The sequence below is a fragment of the Elephas maximus genome, chromosome 14 (genome assembly GCF_024166365.1).
Source record: "Elephas maximus indicus isolate mEleMax1 chromosome 14, mEleMax1 primary haplotype, whole genome shotgun sequence".
In the NCBI taxonomy this organism is placed as follows: Eukaryota; Metazoa; Chordata; class Mammalia; order Proboscidea; family Elephantidae; genus Elephas; species Elephas maximus.
The window spans coordinates 22,873,657-22,893,366 of NC_064832.1; the positions used below are offsets into that span (position 1 = coordinate 22,873,657).

At 37.1% G+C, this 19,710-nt stretch overlaps 1 protein-coding gene across 7 annotated transcripts in view; it reads left to right on the forward strand.

The window, feature by feature from the left end:
• COG6 (component of oligomeric golgi complex 6) overlaps positions 1-19,710 on the forward strand; it is a 164,840-nt gene that overhangs the window by 99,814 nt on the left and 45,316 nt on the right. For all 7 annotated transcript variants that reach the window (XR_007513179.1, XM_049853371.1, XM_049853375.1 and 4 more), the window contains 4 exons: positions 15,125-15,256; positions 15,580-15,747; positions 18,250-18,357; positions 19,424-19,477. Coding sequence is in view for 6 of the 7 variants with exons in the window: in XM_049853371.1 (XP_049709328.1) it covers positions 15,125-15,256; positions 15,580-15,747; positions 18,250-18,357; positions 19,424-19,477 (462 nt within the window). In the remaining variant the exon portion in view is untranslated. The remainder of the gene's footprint in view (positions 1-15,124; positions 15,257-15,579; positions 15,748-18,249; positions 18,358-19,423; positions 19,478-19,710) is intronic.

Genomic DNA, 19,710 nt, shown 5'->3' on the forward strand with positions numbered 1-19,710 from the left:
TTAGATGAAAAAATCTTGAACAAAATTCTAGCCAATAGAATTTAACAGCATATCAAAAAAATAATTTACCATGGCTTGTGGGGTTCATACCAGGTATGCAGGGATGGTTCAACATTAGAAGAACAAGTAGTATAATCTGTCATATAAATAAAACAAAGGCCAGGAATCACACAATTTTATCAATTGATGCAGAAAAGGCCTTTGACAAAGTTCAGCACCCATTCATGATAAAAATTCAGCAAAATAGGAATAGAAGGAAAATTCGTCAAGATAATAAATGGTATTTATACAAAGCCAGCAGCCAACATCATCCTAAATGGAGAGAGCCTGAAAGCATTCTGAGAAGGAACAGGAACCAGACAAGGATGCCCTTTATCATCACTTTTATTCAGCGTTGTGCTGGGTATCTTACCCAGAACAATTAGGCTAGATAAAGAAATAAAGTGCATCCAGATTGGTATGGAAGAAGTAAAAGTGTGTTCGTTTGCAGATGACACGATCTTATACACAGAAAACCCTAAAGAATCCTTAAGAAAACTCCCAAAACTAATAGAAGAGTTCAGCAGAGTATCAGGAAACAAGATAAACACACAAAAATCAGTTGGATTCTTCTACACCAATGAAGAGAACGTCGAAGAGGAAATCACCAAATTGATAGCATTTACAGTAGCCTTCAAGAAGATAAAATATTCAGAAATAAATCTAACCAGAGATGTACAAGACCTATGCAAAGAAAACTACAAGACACTCCTGCAACAAACTAAACAAGACCTACATAAGTGGATAAACATACCTTGCTCATGGATACAAAGACTCAACATTATAAAAATAAAAATGTCTATTCTACCAAATGTGATCTGTAGATACAATGTAATTCCAATCCAGATTTTGATGACCTTTTCTTCATGAGATGGAGTAACAAATCACCAACTTCCTGTGGAAGGGAAGGAGGCCCTGGATAAGTAAAGCATTACTGAAAAAGAAGAACAAAGTGGGAGGCCTTACTGTACCTGATTTTAGAACCTGTTATACCACCACAGTAGTCAAAACAGCCTGGTACTGGTACAACAACAGATACATAGACCAATGGAACAGAATTGAGAATCCAGACATAAATCCATCCCCATATGAGCAGTTGATATTTGACAAAGGCCCAAAGTCAGTTAGATGGGGAAAAGACAGTCTCTTTAACAAATTGTGCTTGCATAACTGGATATCCACCTGCAAAAAAATGAAACAAGACCCATACCTCACACCATGCCAAAAATGAACTCAAAATGGATCAAAGACCTAAATGCAAAATCTAAAACAGTAAAGATCATGGAAGAAAAAATAGGAACAACGCTAGGAGCCCTAATACATGGCACAAACAATGCGTAAAACATTACTAACAATGTACAAACACCAGAACAGAAACTAGATAACTGGGAGCTCCTAAAAATCAAACAGCTATGCTCACCCAAACACTTCATCAAAAGAGTAAAAAGATTACCTGCAGACTGGGAAAAAGTTTTTAGCTGTGACATTTCCGATCTGTATATTCTGCATGATACTGTAAAAACTCAACAACAGAGAGACAACCCAATTAAAAAATGGGCAAAGACTATGAATAGGCACTTCACCAAGGAAGACATTCATGCAGCTAACAGGTACATTAGGGAATGCTCAGGATCATTAGCCATTAAAAAAAAAAAAAAAATTTTTTTTTTTTTTTTTTAAGCCATTAGGGAAATGCAAATCAAAACTGCAATGAGATACCATCTCATGCCAACAAGGCTGAAATTAATCCAAAAAACACGAAGTAATAAATGTTGGAGAGGTTGTCGAGGGACTGGAACACTTATATACTGCTGATGGGAATGTAAAATGGTACAACCACTTTGGAAATCGATTTGGTGCTTTCTTTAAAAGCTAGAAATAGAACTACCATAGGATCCAGCAATCCCACTCATTGGAATTTATCCTAGAGAAATAAGAGCTTTTATATGAATGGATATATGCATGCCCGCGTTCATTGCAGCACTGTTTACAATAGCCAAAGGATGGAAGCAACCAAGGTGCCTCTGAACGGATGAGTGGATAAGTAAGTTATGGTATAGTCACGCAATGGAATACTACACATCCATAAGGAACAATGATGAGTCCGTCAAACATTTCATAACATAGAGGAATTTGGAAGGCATTATGCTGAGTCAGTCAGTTGCAAAAGGACAAATATTGTATGAGACCATTATTATAAGAAGTCAAGAAATAAACAGAAGAAAATATTCTTTGATGGTTATGATAGTGGGGATGGAGGGAGGGAGAGTGGTATTGACTAATTACATAGTAGAGAAGACTTATTTTAGGTGAAGGGAAAGAGAACGCTCACTGTCAGCAAGCAAGGTCGTGTCATCTGCATATTGCAGGTTGTTGATGAATCTTCCTCCATTCCTGATGAGTCATTCTTCTTAATATAGTCCAGCTTCTCAGATTATTTGCTGAGCATACAGATTGAATAATATGGTGTAAGCATAGAAACATGATGTATACCTTTCCTTACTGTAAATCACATGGCATTTCCTTGTTCTTTTTGAATGACATTTGTTTGCATTAAATAAATAGTTAAATTTACTTTATAACATAAAAATATGAAGAAAAACATTCACATTCTGCTACCTTGAGTAACCTGTTGTTAATGGTTTCTGTTTTTTGGGTCCAGGGGTCACTCTGTTATTTTTTTAAAACTGATGAGCATACTCTCATTATAAGGAGTTCAAAGCATGCAGGATACACAAAGGTGAAAGTTAAAAAAAATCCCTTCACTTGGTAATAACATCTGTTAATCGTTACTAATATTAACAGCATTCCAGATATCTTCTTAAATAAGATGGATGCATAGAAAGAATAGTTTTATAAAAGTGAAATCACGTTGTAGAGTTTTTTAGATCAAATTTATCAGAAGAAAGGGAACAAAACTGAAGGACTCGTGGAACATGAAATAAATCTTTGCTCCAGGAGAAATTTTCTAAATGATTTCTCTAATGGAAAAAAAAAAACAAAACAAAAAGTTATAAAAACCTTCAGGTTTGAGTTTTTATTTTTTATATTTCAAATTGAAAATAGTGATTAACTCCCTAACCTAAAGACGAGGTCATTTACACTCTTTAAATTTCTCCCGGCCACTTATCTTCCACTTCCCTCAATTTTTGGTTATATTAATATTTTTACTTTATCTAAATTTATAACATTTGCATTCTATTCTATAACCATTCTATTTTATAACCATAATTCTCAGATATTTTGTTTATATATGATAGATGTCGTTGTTAGTTGCCTTTGAGCCGATTCTGACATTTATGCGGGGTAGAATTGCTCCATAGGGTTTCAAGTCTGTAACCTTTCTGTAGCAGATTACCAGGCCTGTCTTCTGAGGCATCCAGCCATCAACCTTTGGATAGTAGTCAAGTGCTTTTACTGTTTGTGCCAGCCAGGGGCTTCTGTATTATATACAGATAACGTTTATATAGAGATACGTTAGTCTGTATGTAAACAAATGCAGCGCTCACCGTTGACCCTTTTCTGAGTTTTCCATTTTGATTCATTTCATGATTGGTTGGCATTTATCTTAAGTAATTTTGTTTGTTTTCAAGTTTTCATTGATGCTGTATTGCTTGATTTATTTCTGAGATTATTCGCATTTTCTTTCTATTTGAATAAGAACTTAATTGGATATATGCCTGATCCTACTTTTTTGGTGGATGTTGTTCCACTGTTTTCTATTTTTGAAGAAGTATGACTTCAGCCTGATTCCCACCCTGCTGCTGTCCTGTAGTTACTTTGCTTTTTCTACCAGAATGTCAGAAAAATCTTTCCGTATCCTTAAGATTAAGTGGTTTCACTGGGATATGTCCTAGTGTTGAGTGTTCTGTAATGCACTGTGTACTTTCAGTGTGTAGATTCAATTCTTTATTTTTGCAAATTATTTTGAATTGTATCTTGAGTACTAATTTTATTTGTTGAGTTCTCTACTTCAAGGATACTAATTTGCCTTATTGTATTTGTTAGTCTTCCATTTACTCATCTGCATTAAGATACTTAATTTTCTGTGTCATAATTTAATTTTTTTTCTTCCTTTCTGGAATGGATTATAATTTATCCTTTAGTTCTCCAATAATGTTTTTTTGGTTGAATTAGGTATGCAGTATTCCTTTGTGCTTTGCTATCATGTTATCATCTCATCTTTGAACTCTTAGTATGTTGTTCTGTAACAGGAGTCAGCACCTTTTCTGTGAAGAACTGGATACTAAATATTTTCATGGGTCATAGCATCTCTTTCAAAACTACTCAGTTCTGCAAGTGTGATGTGAAAGCATCCATAGACAATATATAAACAAATAGACGTGGCTATGTTCCAATAAAACTTTATTTACAAAAACTAGAGGCAGACTAGAGTTGAACCACATAGTTTGCTGACCCTTATTCTATAGCGCAAATCAATTATAAGCCATTTTCTTTTTTTTTTTTTTTAAGTTTTAGTTTCTTTTTGGATGTGTTCTTAGTCTTAAATATGCAATTTCCTTTTTTCCCTTTTCTTTTTCCCTGTAATACGTTTGCATAGTTGCCAGGTCATTTCTACTTTTCTCATGCTGGGGTTGCACTTTCCAGCTGTTTTATTTGCTCGGATATAAAGTGGGTAAATTCCTCGTTCTCTTCCTGCTGTTTCTGAGAACAGTTTGTTTTCCACTCAAAGCTAAATTTAAAAAGTAGATATTTGTGCCGTTTCAACTTTCTGAATCTGAGGGAATGGTGAGTTTGAGAACTGAGCCGTTGTAGTCCATAGTTTTTGGAAGTATTCCTCCTTTTCTATTTTTGGAAAGGTTTATGAAAGACTGGTATTAATTCTTTAAACTTTGGTAGAAATTACCAGTGAAGCCATGTGGTCCTGGGATGTTTTTGTGCTTTTTCTGTTTGTTTCTTTTTTATTTTTAAAATAATTTTTATTGTGGTTTAAGTGAAAGTTTACAAATGAAGTCAGTCTCTCACATATAAACTTATATATACCTTACTACATACTCCCACTTACTCTCCCCCAATGGGTCAGCCCGCTCCCTCCTTCCAGTCTCTCCTTTTGTGACCGTTTTGCCACTTTCTAACCCCCTCTACCCTCCCATCTCCCCTCAAGACAGGAGATGCCAACATAGTCTTAATTGTCCACCTGATACAAGTAGCTCAATCCTCATCAGCATCTCTCTCCAACCCATTGTCCAGTCCAGTCCATGTCTGATTAGTTGTTTTCGGGAATGGTTCCTGTCCTGGGCCAACAGAAGGTTTGAGGACCATGACCTTCGGGATTCTTCACGTCCCAGTCAGAGCATTAACTCTGGTCTTTTTATGAGAATTTGGGGTCTGCATCCCACTGATCTCCTGCTCCCTCAGGGGTTCTCTGTTGTGCTCCCTGTCAGGGCAGTCATCGGTTGTGGCCGGGAACCATCTAGTTCTTCTGGTCTCAGGATGATGTAAGTCTCTAGTTCTTGTGGCCCTTTCTGTCTCTTGGGCTCATAATTACCTTGTGACCTTGGTGTTCTTCATTCTCCTTTGCTCCAGGTGGTTTGAGACCAATTGATGCATCTAAGATGGCCACTTGATAGCATTTAAGACCCCAGACGCCACACTTCAAAGTGGGATGCAGAATGTTTTCATAATAGAATTTATTTTGCCAATTGACTTTGAAGTCCCCTGAAGCCATAGTCCCCAAACCCCCGCCCTTGATTCGCTGACCTTCGAAGCATTCAGTTTATTCAGGAAACTTCTTTGCTTTTGGTTCAGTCCAGTTGAACTGACCTTCCCTGTATTGAGTATTGTCTTTCCCTTCAACTAAGGTAGTTCTTGTCTACTGTCTAATCAGTAAATAACCCTCTCCCACCCTCCCTCCCTCCCCCCTCTTGTAACCACAAAAGAATGTGTTCTTCTCAATTTAAACTATTTCTGAAGATCTTATAATAGTGGTCTTATACAATATTTGTCCTTTGCCTCTGACTAATTTCGCTCAGCATAATGCCTTCCAGGTTCCTCCATGTTATGGAATGTTTCACAGATTCATCATTGTTCTTTATCGATGCGTAGTATTCCATTGTGTGAATATACCACAATTCATTTAACCATTCATCCACTGATGGACACCTTGGTTGCTTCCATCTTTTTGATGTTGTAAACAGTGCTGCATTAAACATGGGTGTGCATATATCTGTTCGGTGTAAAGGCTCTTATTTCTCTAGGATATATTCCGAGGAGTGGGATTTCTGGCTTTTATGGTAGTTCTATTTCTAACTTTTTAAGGAAACGCCAGACAATTTTGAATAAGAGCGGTGATAAAGTGCATCGTTGTGTGGTTCCCGGTCTCAAGGGAAATGTTTTTAGGCTCGCTCTATTTACAGTGATTTTGGCTGTTGGCTTTGTATAAATACCCTTTATTATGTTGAGGAATTTTCCTTCAGTTCCTATTTTGCTGAGAGTTTTTATCATGAATGGGTTTTGGACTTTGTCAAATGTCTTTTCTGCATCAATCGATTAAGATCATGTTGTTTTTGTCTTTCGTTTTATTTATATGGTAGATTACATTAATGGTTTTTCTAATATCGAACCAACTGTGCATACCTGGTATAAATCCCACTTGGTCGTGGTGGATTATTTTTTTGATATGTTGTTGAATTCAATTGGCTAGAATTTTGTTGAGGATTTTTGCGTCTATGTTCATGAGGGATATAGGCCTATAATTTTCTTTTTTTGTGGTGTCTTTACCTGGTTTTGGTATCAGGGATATTGTGGGTTCATAGAATTAGTTAGGTAGTATTCCGTCCTTTTCTGTGCTTTGAAATAGCTTTAGTAGTAGTGGTGTTAACTCTTTTCTGAAAGTTTGGTAGAACTCTGCAGTGAAGCTGTCCGGGGCAGGGCTTTTTTTTCTTTGGAATTTTTTGATTACCTTTTCAATCTTTGTTTTTGTTATGGGCCTATTTAGTTGTTCTACTTTGGATTGTGTTAGTTTAGGTAGGTAGTGTTTTTCTACGAATTTATTTCTTCTAGATTTTCAAATTCATTAGAGTACAGTTTTTCATAATAATCTGATATGATTCTTTTAATTTCAGTTGTGTCTGTCGTGATGTGGCCCATCTCGTTTCTTATTCGGGTTATTCGTTTCCTTTCCTGTATTTCTTTAGTCAGTCTGGCCAATGGTTTATCAATTTTGTTAATTTTTTCAAAGAACCAGCTTTTGGCTTTGTTAATTCTTTCAATTGTTTTTCTGTTCTCTAATTCATTTAATTCTGTTCTAATTTTTATTTGTTTTCTTCTGGTGCCTGATGGATTCATTTGTTGCTCACTTTCTATTTGTTCAAGTTGTAGGGACAGTTTTCTGATTTTGGTTCTTTATGTATGTGTGCATTTATCTATATAAATTGACCTTGGAGCACTGCTTTTGCTGTGTCCCAGAGGTTTTGATAGGCAGTGTTTGCATTTTCGTTGCATTCTATGAATTTCTTTATTCCCTCCTTAATGTCTTCTATAACCCTGTCTTTTTTAAGCAGGGTATTGTTCATTTTCCAAGTATTTGATTGCTTTTCCCTGATTTTTCTGTTATTGATTTCTACTTTTACGGCCTTACGGTCTGAGAAGATGCTTTGTAATATTTTGATGTTTTAGATTCTGCAAAGGTTTGTTTTATGACATGATATGTGATCTACTATTCCATGTGCACTAGAAAAAAAAATGTATTTTGCAGATGTTGGGTGGATTGTTCTGTATAAGTCTGTGAGGTCAAGCTGGTTGATTGTAGCAATTAGATCTTCCGTGCCTCTCTTGAGCTTCTTATTGGAAGTCCTATCCTTCTCCGAAAGTGGTGTGTTGAAGTCTCCTACTGTAATTGTGGTTGTGTCTATCTCAGTTTTCAATTCTGTTAAAGTTTGTTTTTATGTGTCTTGGCAGCCTTGTCATTGGGTGCATAAATATTTAATATGGTTTCATCTTCCTGGTAAATTGTTCCCTTAATCATTATGTAGTGTCATTTTTTATCCTTTGTGGTTGATTTAACTTTTAAGTCTGTTTTGTCAGAAATTAGTATTGCCACTCTTGCTCTTTTTTGAATGTTGTTTGCTTGATATATTTTTTTCCACCCTTTGAGTTTTAGTTTGTGTCTCTAACTCTAAGGTGTGTCTCTTATAGGCAACATTTAGATGGATCGTGTTTCTTTATCCAGTCTGAGACTCTCTGTCTCTTTATTGGTGCATTTAGTCCATTTACATTCAGCGTAATTATAGATACGTATGAGTTCAGTGCCGTCATTTTGATGCCTTTTTGTGTGTTGTTGACAATTTCATTTTTCCACTTACTTTTGTGTGTGGAGAGGTTTTTCTTTGTAAAGTGTGTGTTCCTCATTTTCATAGTAGTTGAATTTATGTTTGCTGAGTCGTTATGTTTTTCTTGCTTTTTGTTTTGAATTTTGGAATTGTTAGACCTGTTTGTGGTTTCCTTAATTTTTTTTTTTTTAATGTTTACCCTATTTTTCTAAGTAAAAACCTAACTTGTATTGTCCTATATCGCCTTGTTTTCCTCTCCATATGGAAGATCTGTGCCTCCTGATTTAGTCCCTGTTTTTGATTATCGTAATCTTTTACGTAATGACTTCAATGATTCCCTGTTTTGAGCATTTTTTTTTCTTTTTTAAATTAATCTTATTTTGTTTTTATGATTTCCCTATTTGAGTTGATATCAGGATGTTCTGTTCTGTGACCTTGGGTTGTGTTGTTACCTGATATTATTGATCTGACAAAACGATTTCCTTTAGTAATTCTTGTAGCTTTGGTTTGGTTTTTGCAAATTCTCTAAGCTTGTGTTTATCTGCAAATGTTTTAATTTCACCTGCATATTTGTGAAAGAACTTTGCTGGATATATGATTCTTGGCTGGTAGTTTTGCTCCTTCAGTGCTCTATATATGTCATCCCATTGCCTTCTTGCTTGCATGGTTTCTGCTCAGTAGTCTGAACTTATTCTTATTGATTCAGCTTTATAGGTGACTTTTCTTTTATCCCTGGCTGATTTAAAAATTTTCTCTTTGTCTTTGGTTTTGGCAAGTTTGACGATAATATGCCTTGGTGATTTTATTTTTGGATCAGTCTTATATGGGGTTCGATGAGCATCTTGGATAGATATCCTTTCGTCTTCCATGATGTCAGGGAAGTTTTCTGCCAACAGATCTTCAGCTTTTCTCTCTGTATTTTCTGTTATCCCTCCCTGTTCTGGAACTCCAGTCACACGCAAGTTATTCTTCTTGATAGAGTCCCATATGATTCTTAGGGTTTCTTCATTTTTCAAAATTCTTTTATCTTAGTTTTCTTCAACTATATTTGTGTCAGTTGCCTTATCCTCCTACTCCCCCACTCTGCATTCCAATTGCTCCATTCTGCTCCTCTGCCTTTCTATGGAGTTTTCTAATTCTGTAATTTTACTGTTAATCTTTTGGATTTCTGAATGCTGTCTCTATGGATTCTTGCAGCTTATTAATTTTTCTGCTATGTTCTTGAATAATCTGTTTGATTTCTTCAACTGCTGTATCAGTGTGTTCCTTGGCTTTTTCTGTAAATTGCCTTATTTCATTTCTGAGGTCATCCCTGATGTCTTGAAGCATTCTGTATGTTAGTTTTTTATATTTTGCGTCTGGCAATTTCAGGATTTTATCTTCATTTGGCAAAGATTTTGATTCTTTAATTTGGGGATTTGTAGAAGGAATCATGGTCTGCTTGTTTATGTGAGTTGATATTGACTGCTGTCTCTGAGCCATCTGTAAGATGTTGTAATGATTTATTTCATATTTGCTCACTGAGCCTTATCTTGTTTTGTTTCTTTTCAGTATACCCAGACGGGCTACTAGATTGCGCTGTCTTGATTGTTGCAGGCTTTGAATCACTTACGTCCTGTTAGCAGCTGGTTTGGGCTGTTACCAGATATATAAGCCTAAGAGTCTATTTACTATCCTTGAATATTATCAGCTTAGGTGTTCTGATTTTGGGTCACCAAGTGTGTGGTTTAGACTTATTAACTTGGAGGAGTAGTGGTGATAGTTGTGTGTACCAGATTCTAGTAGCAGCAGGGGATCACACTCCGAGGAGAGCAGGATGCTGACAGCATTTCCCCATGTGCCAGTGAGGTAGGTGTGTCTCTATTCCTAAAGCACTTTGGTGGGTGGGCTCTGCAGCTGTACCTTAGGCACCCAAAGCTTGTACCTCGAAGGATTAGTAGGCCTCAGTATCCTCAGACCCCTTTGGCAGGTGGCTAGGTGGTTTGAGTGGAGCTTCAGCCCTCCGTCCCCTGCTGTGGATCAGTGAGGGCTCTGTTTAATAGATAGAGATATCAGACCTGGAAAACTTGTCTTTGCAGTGTTCTGCTAAAACAATTACAGTCAGATCTCTATCAGAATTGCCTTTGCGTTATAATAGCCACTTTGTTACCTGTAGGGGTGAAAGCGAAAGACTGTGGATCTCAAATGCTTGGCTGGAGCTGATTCTGTATTTTTATTTCAGTTTAGGGAAGCCAGGGAAGGATTTTTCCTCCCTGGGTTGTTAGTAGCTGCTTCTCTTAAGCCAGGAGACTGGGTTAGGGAAAAAAAAAAAAACCCTGCAGAGAACTTCTCTCCCTGGCCCAGGAAATTCAAATATTAATGAAGCCACCTGGGGCAGGGAGGGGATGGATCAGATAGATAGGAGAGAGTATAACCAAAAACCTACTGCCATCTAGTCCATTCCAACTCATAGTGACCGTATAGCAACCCTATAGGACAGAGTAGAACTGCCCTATAGAGTTTCTAAGGAGCGTCTGGCGGATTCGAACTGCTGACCTTTTGGTTAGCAGCTGTAGCACTTAACCACTACATACCACCAGAGAGAGTAGCACCCAGCAATATAGACAAAGTTACTTACCGTGCTTGGTGATGACTGTTTTATCTGAGATTCCCAAGGGGCATGTAGCCTGTGTGCACTGGCTGGGTCGAGATTGACCCTGAGGGTCAGGCTTGAGTCCCTTGCTTGTGCTATCTCAGGAAGCCTTGATCAGCTCCTCCGCTCCTAGTCCAAAGTCCAGCGCCGAGGTTTTCTGGGTGGCATGCTGCACTCCAGGCTCCAAAGCCAGTCTCTGCTTCCCGGTGTTTTCTCCTCCTGTCAGCTGCGTCGTTGTGCAGCCTGCTTGCGCTGGCTGGGTTTCCCCCAAGGTTACTTCAGGTGGCTAGGGCTGTGTCCCGTGCTTGCGCCGTCTCAGGAAGATCACCTCTTCTGCAGTCAGTGCAAAGGCTGGCGCCAAGGTTTTCTGACTGGGACCCTGGCTCCAGGCTCTGAAATCAGTCGCTGCTTCCCCGTGGTTGCTCGTTCTCTTGTCAGCCGCATGAGTGTGCTGCCTGCTTGTGCTGGCTGAGCCTCTGCCGAGGTTTCCCCAGGGGCTTAGGGGTTAGGGCTGTGTCCCTTGCTTGCCCCATCTCAGTAAGCTGGAATCAGCCCCACCACTGGGCACCAGGGAACCGCAAGGGCTCGAGGCTCTGGTGCTGGACGCCCATTCCAGAAGTGGTCGCTGCTGCAGGGTGTGGCTTTTTGATCCCCTGTCACTCAGGTCAGCTCTTTAGTTAGGTGTTTGATGGTCAGTGTTTGTACATTGTCATGTATGTGATCAATTCACTTGTTTTTCCGAGTGTTTTTTGCAAGAGGGATTTGTGGTAGTTCTACCTAGTCAGCCATCTTGGCCCCGTCTCTGCGTGTATTTTTGATTATTAATTTAATCTCTGTTTTCTTTTTTAGGTCTTTTTAGATTTTCTATATTTTCATGCATCAGTGCTTTGTGTGTTTTTCATAATTTATCCATTTCGTCTACATTATCTAATTTGTTGGCGTACAAGTTTTCATAGTATTTCCTTGTAATAATTCGTATTTCTGTAAGGTCAATAGTAATGTCCCCACTTTGATTCTTGATTTTAGTTATTTGAGCCTTTTCTCTCTTTTCCTTGGTCAGTCTAGCTAAAGTTTTCAATTTTTGTTGGTCATTTTAAAGATCCAACTTTTGATTTTGTTGATTTTTTTTCCTAAATTTCATTTTGTGGTTGTTGAGAATATGTACAGCACAACGTACGATTCAATAGTTTCTTCACGTACAGTTTACTGATCCTGATTACGTTCTTTGACTTGTGCAACCACTCTCACCCTCCCTCCTTTTCTTAGTTTTTTCTCCCTCATTAACGTAACCTCAATGCCTCATAAGGTTCCTATCTAATCTTTTGAGTTGCTGTTGCCAATTTGATCTCATGTAGATAGTTCTTAAAAGAGCAGAATGCTCAAGGCAGATCTTTTTTACTAGGTAACCTGAACTATTCTTTGGTTTTAAGAAGACACCAGGGGATATTTTTGGTTTAAGATTTAAAGATTATCTCAGGGCAATAGTTTCAGGGGTTCAGTCAGCCTTCATGGCTCCAGGAAGCCTGGAGTCCATAAGAATTTGAAATTCTGTTTTGCATATTCTCCCTTTTGATCAGGATTCTTCTCTGAAATCTTTGCTCAAAATATTCAGTCATGATAGCTGGGCACCATCTAATTCTTCCGGTCTCATGCCAAAGGAGGCAGTTGTTCATGGAGGCAGCTAGCTACACATTCCATTTCCTTCTCCTGTTCCTGACTCTCCTTGTTTCTCTGTTGCTCTAGGTGAATGGAGACCACTTGTTGTGCCTTGGATGGCTGCTTGCAAGCTTTTAAAATTTTCTCTGTAGTTTTTTCTATTTTCTCTTTCATTTATTTCTGCTGTAATTTTTATTGTTTCCTTTATTAGTATTATTTATTTACTTTGTTTTTTTTTTCTAGTTTAAGCTTGAAGGTTAGGTTGTTTCTTTGAAATCTTTGTTCTTTTTTAATATAGGTGTTTAAAGCTGTAAATGTCTAAGCACCGTTTTAGTTGCAGCCCATAAGTTGGTTGTATTGTATTTTTATTTTCATTCATCTCAAATTATTTCTTTATTTTTTTTTTGTGGGTCCTTCTTTGACAAATTGGTTGTTTAAAACTGTGTTGTTTAATTTCCATGTATTTGTGAATTTTCAAAGTTTTCTTCTGTTAGTGATGTCTAATTACAGTGCCCTGTAGCTGGTGAACATATTTTGTGTAATTTTAATTTATTGACACTTCATGGGCCAGCATATAATCTATCCTGGAGAATGTTGCATGTGTACTTAAGAAGAATGCTGAGTCAGCTGTTGCTGGGTGGAGTATTCTATAGATGTCTAGGTCTGGTTGGTTTATAGTGTTGTACAAGTCTCCTTTTTTTTTTTCTTTTCTGTCTAGTTGTTCTATCCTTTATTCAAACTAGGCATTTAAATTCTCCAGCTATTGTTGAATTGTCTATTTCTCCCTTAACTTCTGTCAGTTTTTGCTTCATTTATTTGGGGGCACTATTATTAGGTACACATACATTTATAATTTTTATGTTTTCTTGATTGATTGACCCATTTATCATTATAAAATGTCCTTCATTATTTATATTAAAAATTTTTGTTCTAAAGTTCATTTTGTCTGATATTAGTACAGCCAGTTACCTCTCCTTTGGTATTTGAATGTCTATTACCACTTATTAGGGGTCATAAGCTTCGCTTACTTTCTAGTAAGTGCCAGCTGCTATAATCAGCAGTCTAGATGGAACAATTGCATTTAATCCTTTCAGAAATCCTCTGAAGCTCTGAGAAGCTAAGTAGCTTTCCCAAGGTTACACAGCTCAGAGCCCAAGATTTTTTTTTTTTTTAACTGTACTTAGAGATGAAGGTTTACAGAACAAACTATCTTCTCATTACAGTTAGTACATACATTGTTTTATGACATTGGTTAACAATCCCACAACATGTCAGTACCCTCTCTCTTCTTGACCTTGGGTTCCCTATAACCAGCTTTCCTGTCCCCTCCTGCCTCCTAGTCCTTGCCCCTGGGCTGGTGTACCCCTTTAGTTTCGTTTTGTCCTATGGGGTCTGTCTAATCATTGGCTAAAATGTGAACCTCTGGAGTGACTTCATTACTGAGCTGAAAGGGCGTCCGGGGGTCATACTTTTGGGATTTCTCCCATCTCTGTCAGGCCAGTAAGTCTGGTCTTTTTCTTAGTTAGAATTTTGTTCTGCACTTTCCTCTAGCTCTGTTGGGGACCCTCTGTTGTGATCCCTGTTAGAGCAGTCCGTGATGGTAGGTGGGCACCATCTAGTCGTACTGAACTCTGTCTGGTGCAGGCTGTGGTAATGGTGGTCTGTTAGTCCTTTGGACTAATCTTTCCCATGTGTCTTTAGTTTTCTTCATTTTCCCCGTGCCTGCAGGGATGAGACCCGTGGAGTATCTTAGATGGCCGTTTACAGGCTTTTAAGTCCGCAGACGCTACTCACCAACATAGAATGTAGAACATTTTCTTTATAAACTATGTTATGCCAATTGAGCTAGATATTCCCTGAGACCATGGTCCCCATAACCCTCAGCCTAGTAATTCGGTCCCTAAGGGAGTTTGGATTTATTTGTTCATGGAGCTTTTGTGACCTTATCCTGAACAAGTTGTGCTGGTCAGAGCCCAAGATTTTAGCTGTAATGTTATATTGCTTCTGTGAAGTGGTTCTGAAAATGTGTGGCCCATCATAGACCATCCTTGTGAAAATTGCATGTGGTGCTTATTGAAAGATGAAAATTGCTAGACCCCCAGCCTAGACATACTGCCCCGATACCTTTGGAATTTGAGCCTGAGTGTGGCTGATGTTGCTTAGTTATACCATAGTTACACAAGTATTGGTCTACGGATTGCTTTTTTTTCCATAATGACTTGGGCTGAAAAATAAAAACAATAGGCCATTTCAAATACATATCAAAATATAACTCTACAATTCAAATGAAAACTAACTTTTGTCTACATTTTGAATTTTAAACATTTTAAAAATTCTGAGATAATCTGACAAAAATTTTCTTTTGTGCTCTTTTTTGTGATTAGTATAATTCAAAATAAGCTTTTGGTAAATTACATCTTTTATAGGTATTTTACTGTGAACTAACATTTTTTACATTAAAATTTAGTGGAAAATATAAGCAGTGGATGAACAATCTTTATTTTAGGTTGAACTCCCTCCACCTGACCTTGGACCAAGCTCTGCGCTAAATCAGACGCTCACGTTGTTACGTGAAGTTTTGGCATCTCATGATTCTTCAGTTGTGCCATTAGATGCTCGCCAAGCTGACTTTGTGCAGGTATATTGTCAATTTTTCAGCAATTGCTTTTTGTCCCTCCATTGTACAGTCTGTTCACCTTCTGGCATTTTGTAACACCATCACTTCCTTTGTTAATTTTTCCCTTCATATATTTAGTCATTTCTCTTCAAGTAATATTATTCAGTGATGCCTATTTTTAAAACTATTATGGTTGTTGTACTATTTAGTCTTTTTCTTATGTGCTTCTGAAAGTTGACCTCTTTCTGTTTAGTTTGACATTAATTCTGAAGTGCCATTAACCCAGGACCATAAGACTAACTGGGAAATAAGAAATAAATTTAAAAAATTTTTTTCACTTGTAGGTTTTATCATGTGTCTTGGATCCTCTCCTCCAGATGTGTACTGTATCAGCCAGCAATTTAGGCACAGCTGACATGGCTACTTTCATGGTCAATTCCCTGTATATGATGAAGACAACATTAGCTTTGTTTGAATTCACTGACAGACGTCTTGAAATGCTACAGTTTCAGGTAAATGTTGCTATAAAATGACTACTGACTGTGATGAAGTATTTTTTCTTTATATGATAGTTTTCAGCTATGAGTTTTAACCTAATTTCGATCGCCTAATCCCTATAAATCCCTTGATGTAGTCTTATGAAAAACTGTATATACACACATACGCGTACATTTATATAAATGTTTTTCTATGTATATCTGTCTGTCTGTCTATTCCGTGTTCCTGTCTTAGCTTTGGAGAAACCAGGGTATATAATGGTTAAGATATTTGATTTAGAGCATAGTGTGTGATGGTAATAGGAAGCTTTTCTCATGAATTTGAGCAGTTATTCCGTATTCAGGTTTCAGTTCCTGAATTGTGACTAATATGCTATCTTTCTCAAGTTGTGTAGCTAGTACAGATGGTGTGACATAGGACAGATATGTTTTTAGCTATGTGTAAGCAGTGTTAGGTAAAACATTAGAAAAAAAAAATTTGTTAAATCTATCGCTGTAGTCCTTTAAACCAAATGTGTCACTTAAGATTCTGTAAGATGGCTAAAACAAAGGCATTTATAAAATCGGCCAGATACCTGGGTTCCAGTTTTGGAATAGTGATACTTAATGGTAGATACAAAGTTTTTAAAGAAAACAAAGTGTGTCTGCTGCATTATCACAAGTATATAAATACTTTGGCAGTGTTTATTGTAAGAATTTTAAGTTTTGGGTTTCTCTAAGGAAAAAGTTTTGATATATCTAAATTTGTGATATTTTCTAATTTCTGCTTGTTTCTTTTAGAAGAAATATATCAGCGTTTAAAATGTATTCATGGTTTAAAGTCAAATTATAGAGTTTTTTTTTTTTTAATAAAACTGACAGTGTACCATCCTCCTTCCTCCAAATTTCTCCTTCCACAGGACTATCTTTTTAAATTCTTTTGATCCTGTGAGTTCCACGTTATCTTTAGACACGTCTCATTCTCCATTATTTCCATCTAAGACTTCAGAGATCCGTATCAGTCTAAAGATTCTATTCTTTCTTCAGCTCAAAGTTTTCTATTATTTTTTTAATTATTCCCCATTTGTTACTTTGTATTGTGAAGCTCCTGTCTTTAGTTGGTTATATCTCCATTTGGTTGGGTCTGTCCTCTAGTTTATTCTTAAATCTCTTTCCTTATACTGTATATCTGTGTAAATAATGCACGTTTTCATTGTGCCCTCCCCCTGCAAAGTATTTTCATAAGGGCACTATGCTAAATTTTTTTTTATAGCAACATGTAAAAAAAACTTGGCATAGTGGCACTTAGGAAAATACCTTGCTGGGGAAGGGCACATGTCATTTGTGTAAAAGTATGGTAATCTATTTCTTTGATGCTTTCTCTGTGTTTCTTTTTTTCTATTTTTCTTTCATACCACGAATTTGGTGCTTAGCAGTAGCGCTTCTCTTTTTCACTTTCATTAAATCTTTACATTTGCAGATCTTATTTTTTAAAATTTTCCAATGTGTCTTTTGTGGGTTCTAATGGTCTTTTCTTGTGCAGTTACTTAAAAAATAAACAAATAAAGTACTCGGTGTCTTCCATTAGTATTGTTTCAGGAAAAAAATACTTGTTCTGGTTATTTGATGGATTTACTTTTAAATTAGCTGTAATTTTTTTAGGGAGGAGGGATAAGCTGTTGGATCTTCTTGGGTAATGACAAGCATTCAGATGCTGCAGATAGCATAGTTCTCGGTATAATGTGTCACTGACAAACAAGCTGGTAAAACTGGGAGAGCGTCCGGTGAGGAGTAGAGAGATGACCTCCACGCTCTCAGGCCTACTTTGGTTAAAATAAGGGAGGAGCAGTGATCTTCCCAGTACAGAATGCTTCAGTCCATCAGGGTAGTCCTCTGCGCTGGCTCCTGTCCTATTAGGTAGGTTCCCCAAAGCATGTGAGCACATTCCACTCACATCTGTGAGACAGGTTTTCTTAGGCAGTTCCTGAATCTGAAATCTTTGACCAAGGTTCTGCTGGACCGTCAGCTCTGCCCTGGATTTCACAGACCTGTTTTTGCCTCAGGAAAACTTACTACCCCAACCCCCATGGGATTTGCTCCAGGCTTTTTTTTTTATTCAGAGAGCACATTTTGTTTGTTGAGTCAGTCCAACCAGCTGAGGGAGGAACATCATCCTAAAATTCTTTCTAAGTATTTTATTTTGTGTTGTTATGTGTTTTTGGTTTGTTTCTTTGTTTTTGCTTATTACCAGCTTTTAAAATTGCTGAGAAGCAACTCCAACTTTTTTTGCTAGTGACTGGGCCAGAAATCTTCTTTGGCTGTCATTTTTTAAAGTAAGATTCTTTCTCCCTTTTGGGAGGACTTCTTTGAGAGAAGAAAAATGCCTTGTTACAGAAGCAACCCGTTTGCATGGTAGTATGTACCAGTTTAACAAAAAAATCCATGATGAAGAGCTAGGATTCTAGGGTAGTCTATTCCTACTGTCATCAGTTCTATTCCTTTTTAAAAATGTTTTCTTTCTGTTGTGTTCTCTTGTAGATTGAAGCACATTTGGACACGCTTATAAATGAGCAAGCTTCTTATGTTTTAACTAGAGCAGGCTTGAGTTACATCTATAACACTGTACAGCAACATAAACCTGAACAAGTAAGTAAATAGATTTCCTAGTTAGAGAAATGTACTTGTTTAAAGACTGGATTTGAACCCTGGCTCCACTGCTTAAGCTTTGTGACACTGGGGAAGTGACTTAGCTCTCTCTGTCCATTGCATCATCTGAAGATCGGAGGTAACAGTAGTATCTGTATCATAGGGTTGTTCTGAAGATGCAGTGAGACAATATAGGTGCAGCTCTTAGGTGACTGCCTGACATATAGTAGAGTGTCTCAGAATATTAACTATTCTTATTACTATACTGAGCCTTGATTAAACTAATAAAAATATACAAAAATACTGTTATAAAATGTATAGAGGCTTTTTATACTGGTGACTTTTTCAGTGTCCTCTATCATTATCAGTTAACCCATTGGATTGATTACATCCCCTTTTTAATTTAGCAAATTGTGGCCTGCTACTTTAGAAAGATGATCACTTTTGGAGTGAGCATATGATTTTGTTAAATTATAGAACCCCAGGAGATATAGATAGTGGAACGGTGAAAACTCTAGAAAGCCATGAAAGCATCTTTCTTTAAATAGGCAAAGAACTATTTTGAATGACGTTAAGATGAATTTTGCCATGTGTGTTTTACAGACCAGGAATTCTTACATGAAGCTCTCAGTAACCAGTAGTTCTGATTTTCCTTCTTTTGTTATGATAGTATGCAAAGTTCTATCAGTAAGAACTAATTCTGCTGCCTTTCTGTGCTTTCTAAAATTATGAAAGTAAAATTCTTCAAGTCTCCATGTGTCACTGGTATCTTTTTTGCTTATGAATAAATCTAGAGTTTCTTGATCTTTCCATTGTTAATAAACTTATTTGCTTTTCCCTTCCTCCAACAAACATTATTGAGTGCATTCATGCTAATTAGACAAAATTGAATAATCCAGGCGTAGTCCTTGCTTATATTAGGGCTGAAGAGATGACAGTTGGGTTCTTTGGAAATAATTTAAATGGTATTCCAAATTGGGGCAATCCACTAATAGACTGTATTCCAGAAGTGAACTGAAATGTATATCGCCTTTTTTTCCCATGTTCTTTTCTCTACGTTTTTTAGGGCTCTTTAGCTAATTTGCCCAACCTGGATTCTGTGGCACTGAAGGCTGCAATGGTAAGTATGTAAGAAAGCATTTGATCTAGATTTCCTTGTGGAATACTTCTCAAGTATTCTTGTGTGATAATTTTGTCCTAGGTGATAATTTTTTATCTCCTGATGTGCAGCATTTTACATTGGGCCCAGTAACAATGATTGTGCATGTTTGTATTCCTCTGACTGAACAGGTCTGACCAAGACATTCATTTCTATTAATATCTCACTATACCTGGATAGTCTTCATCATTTCT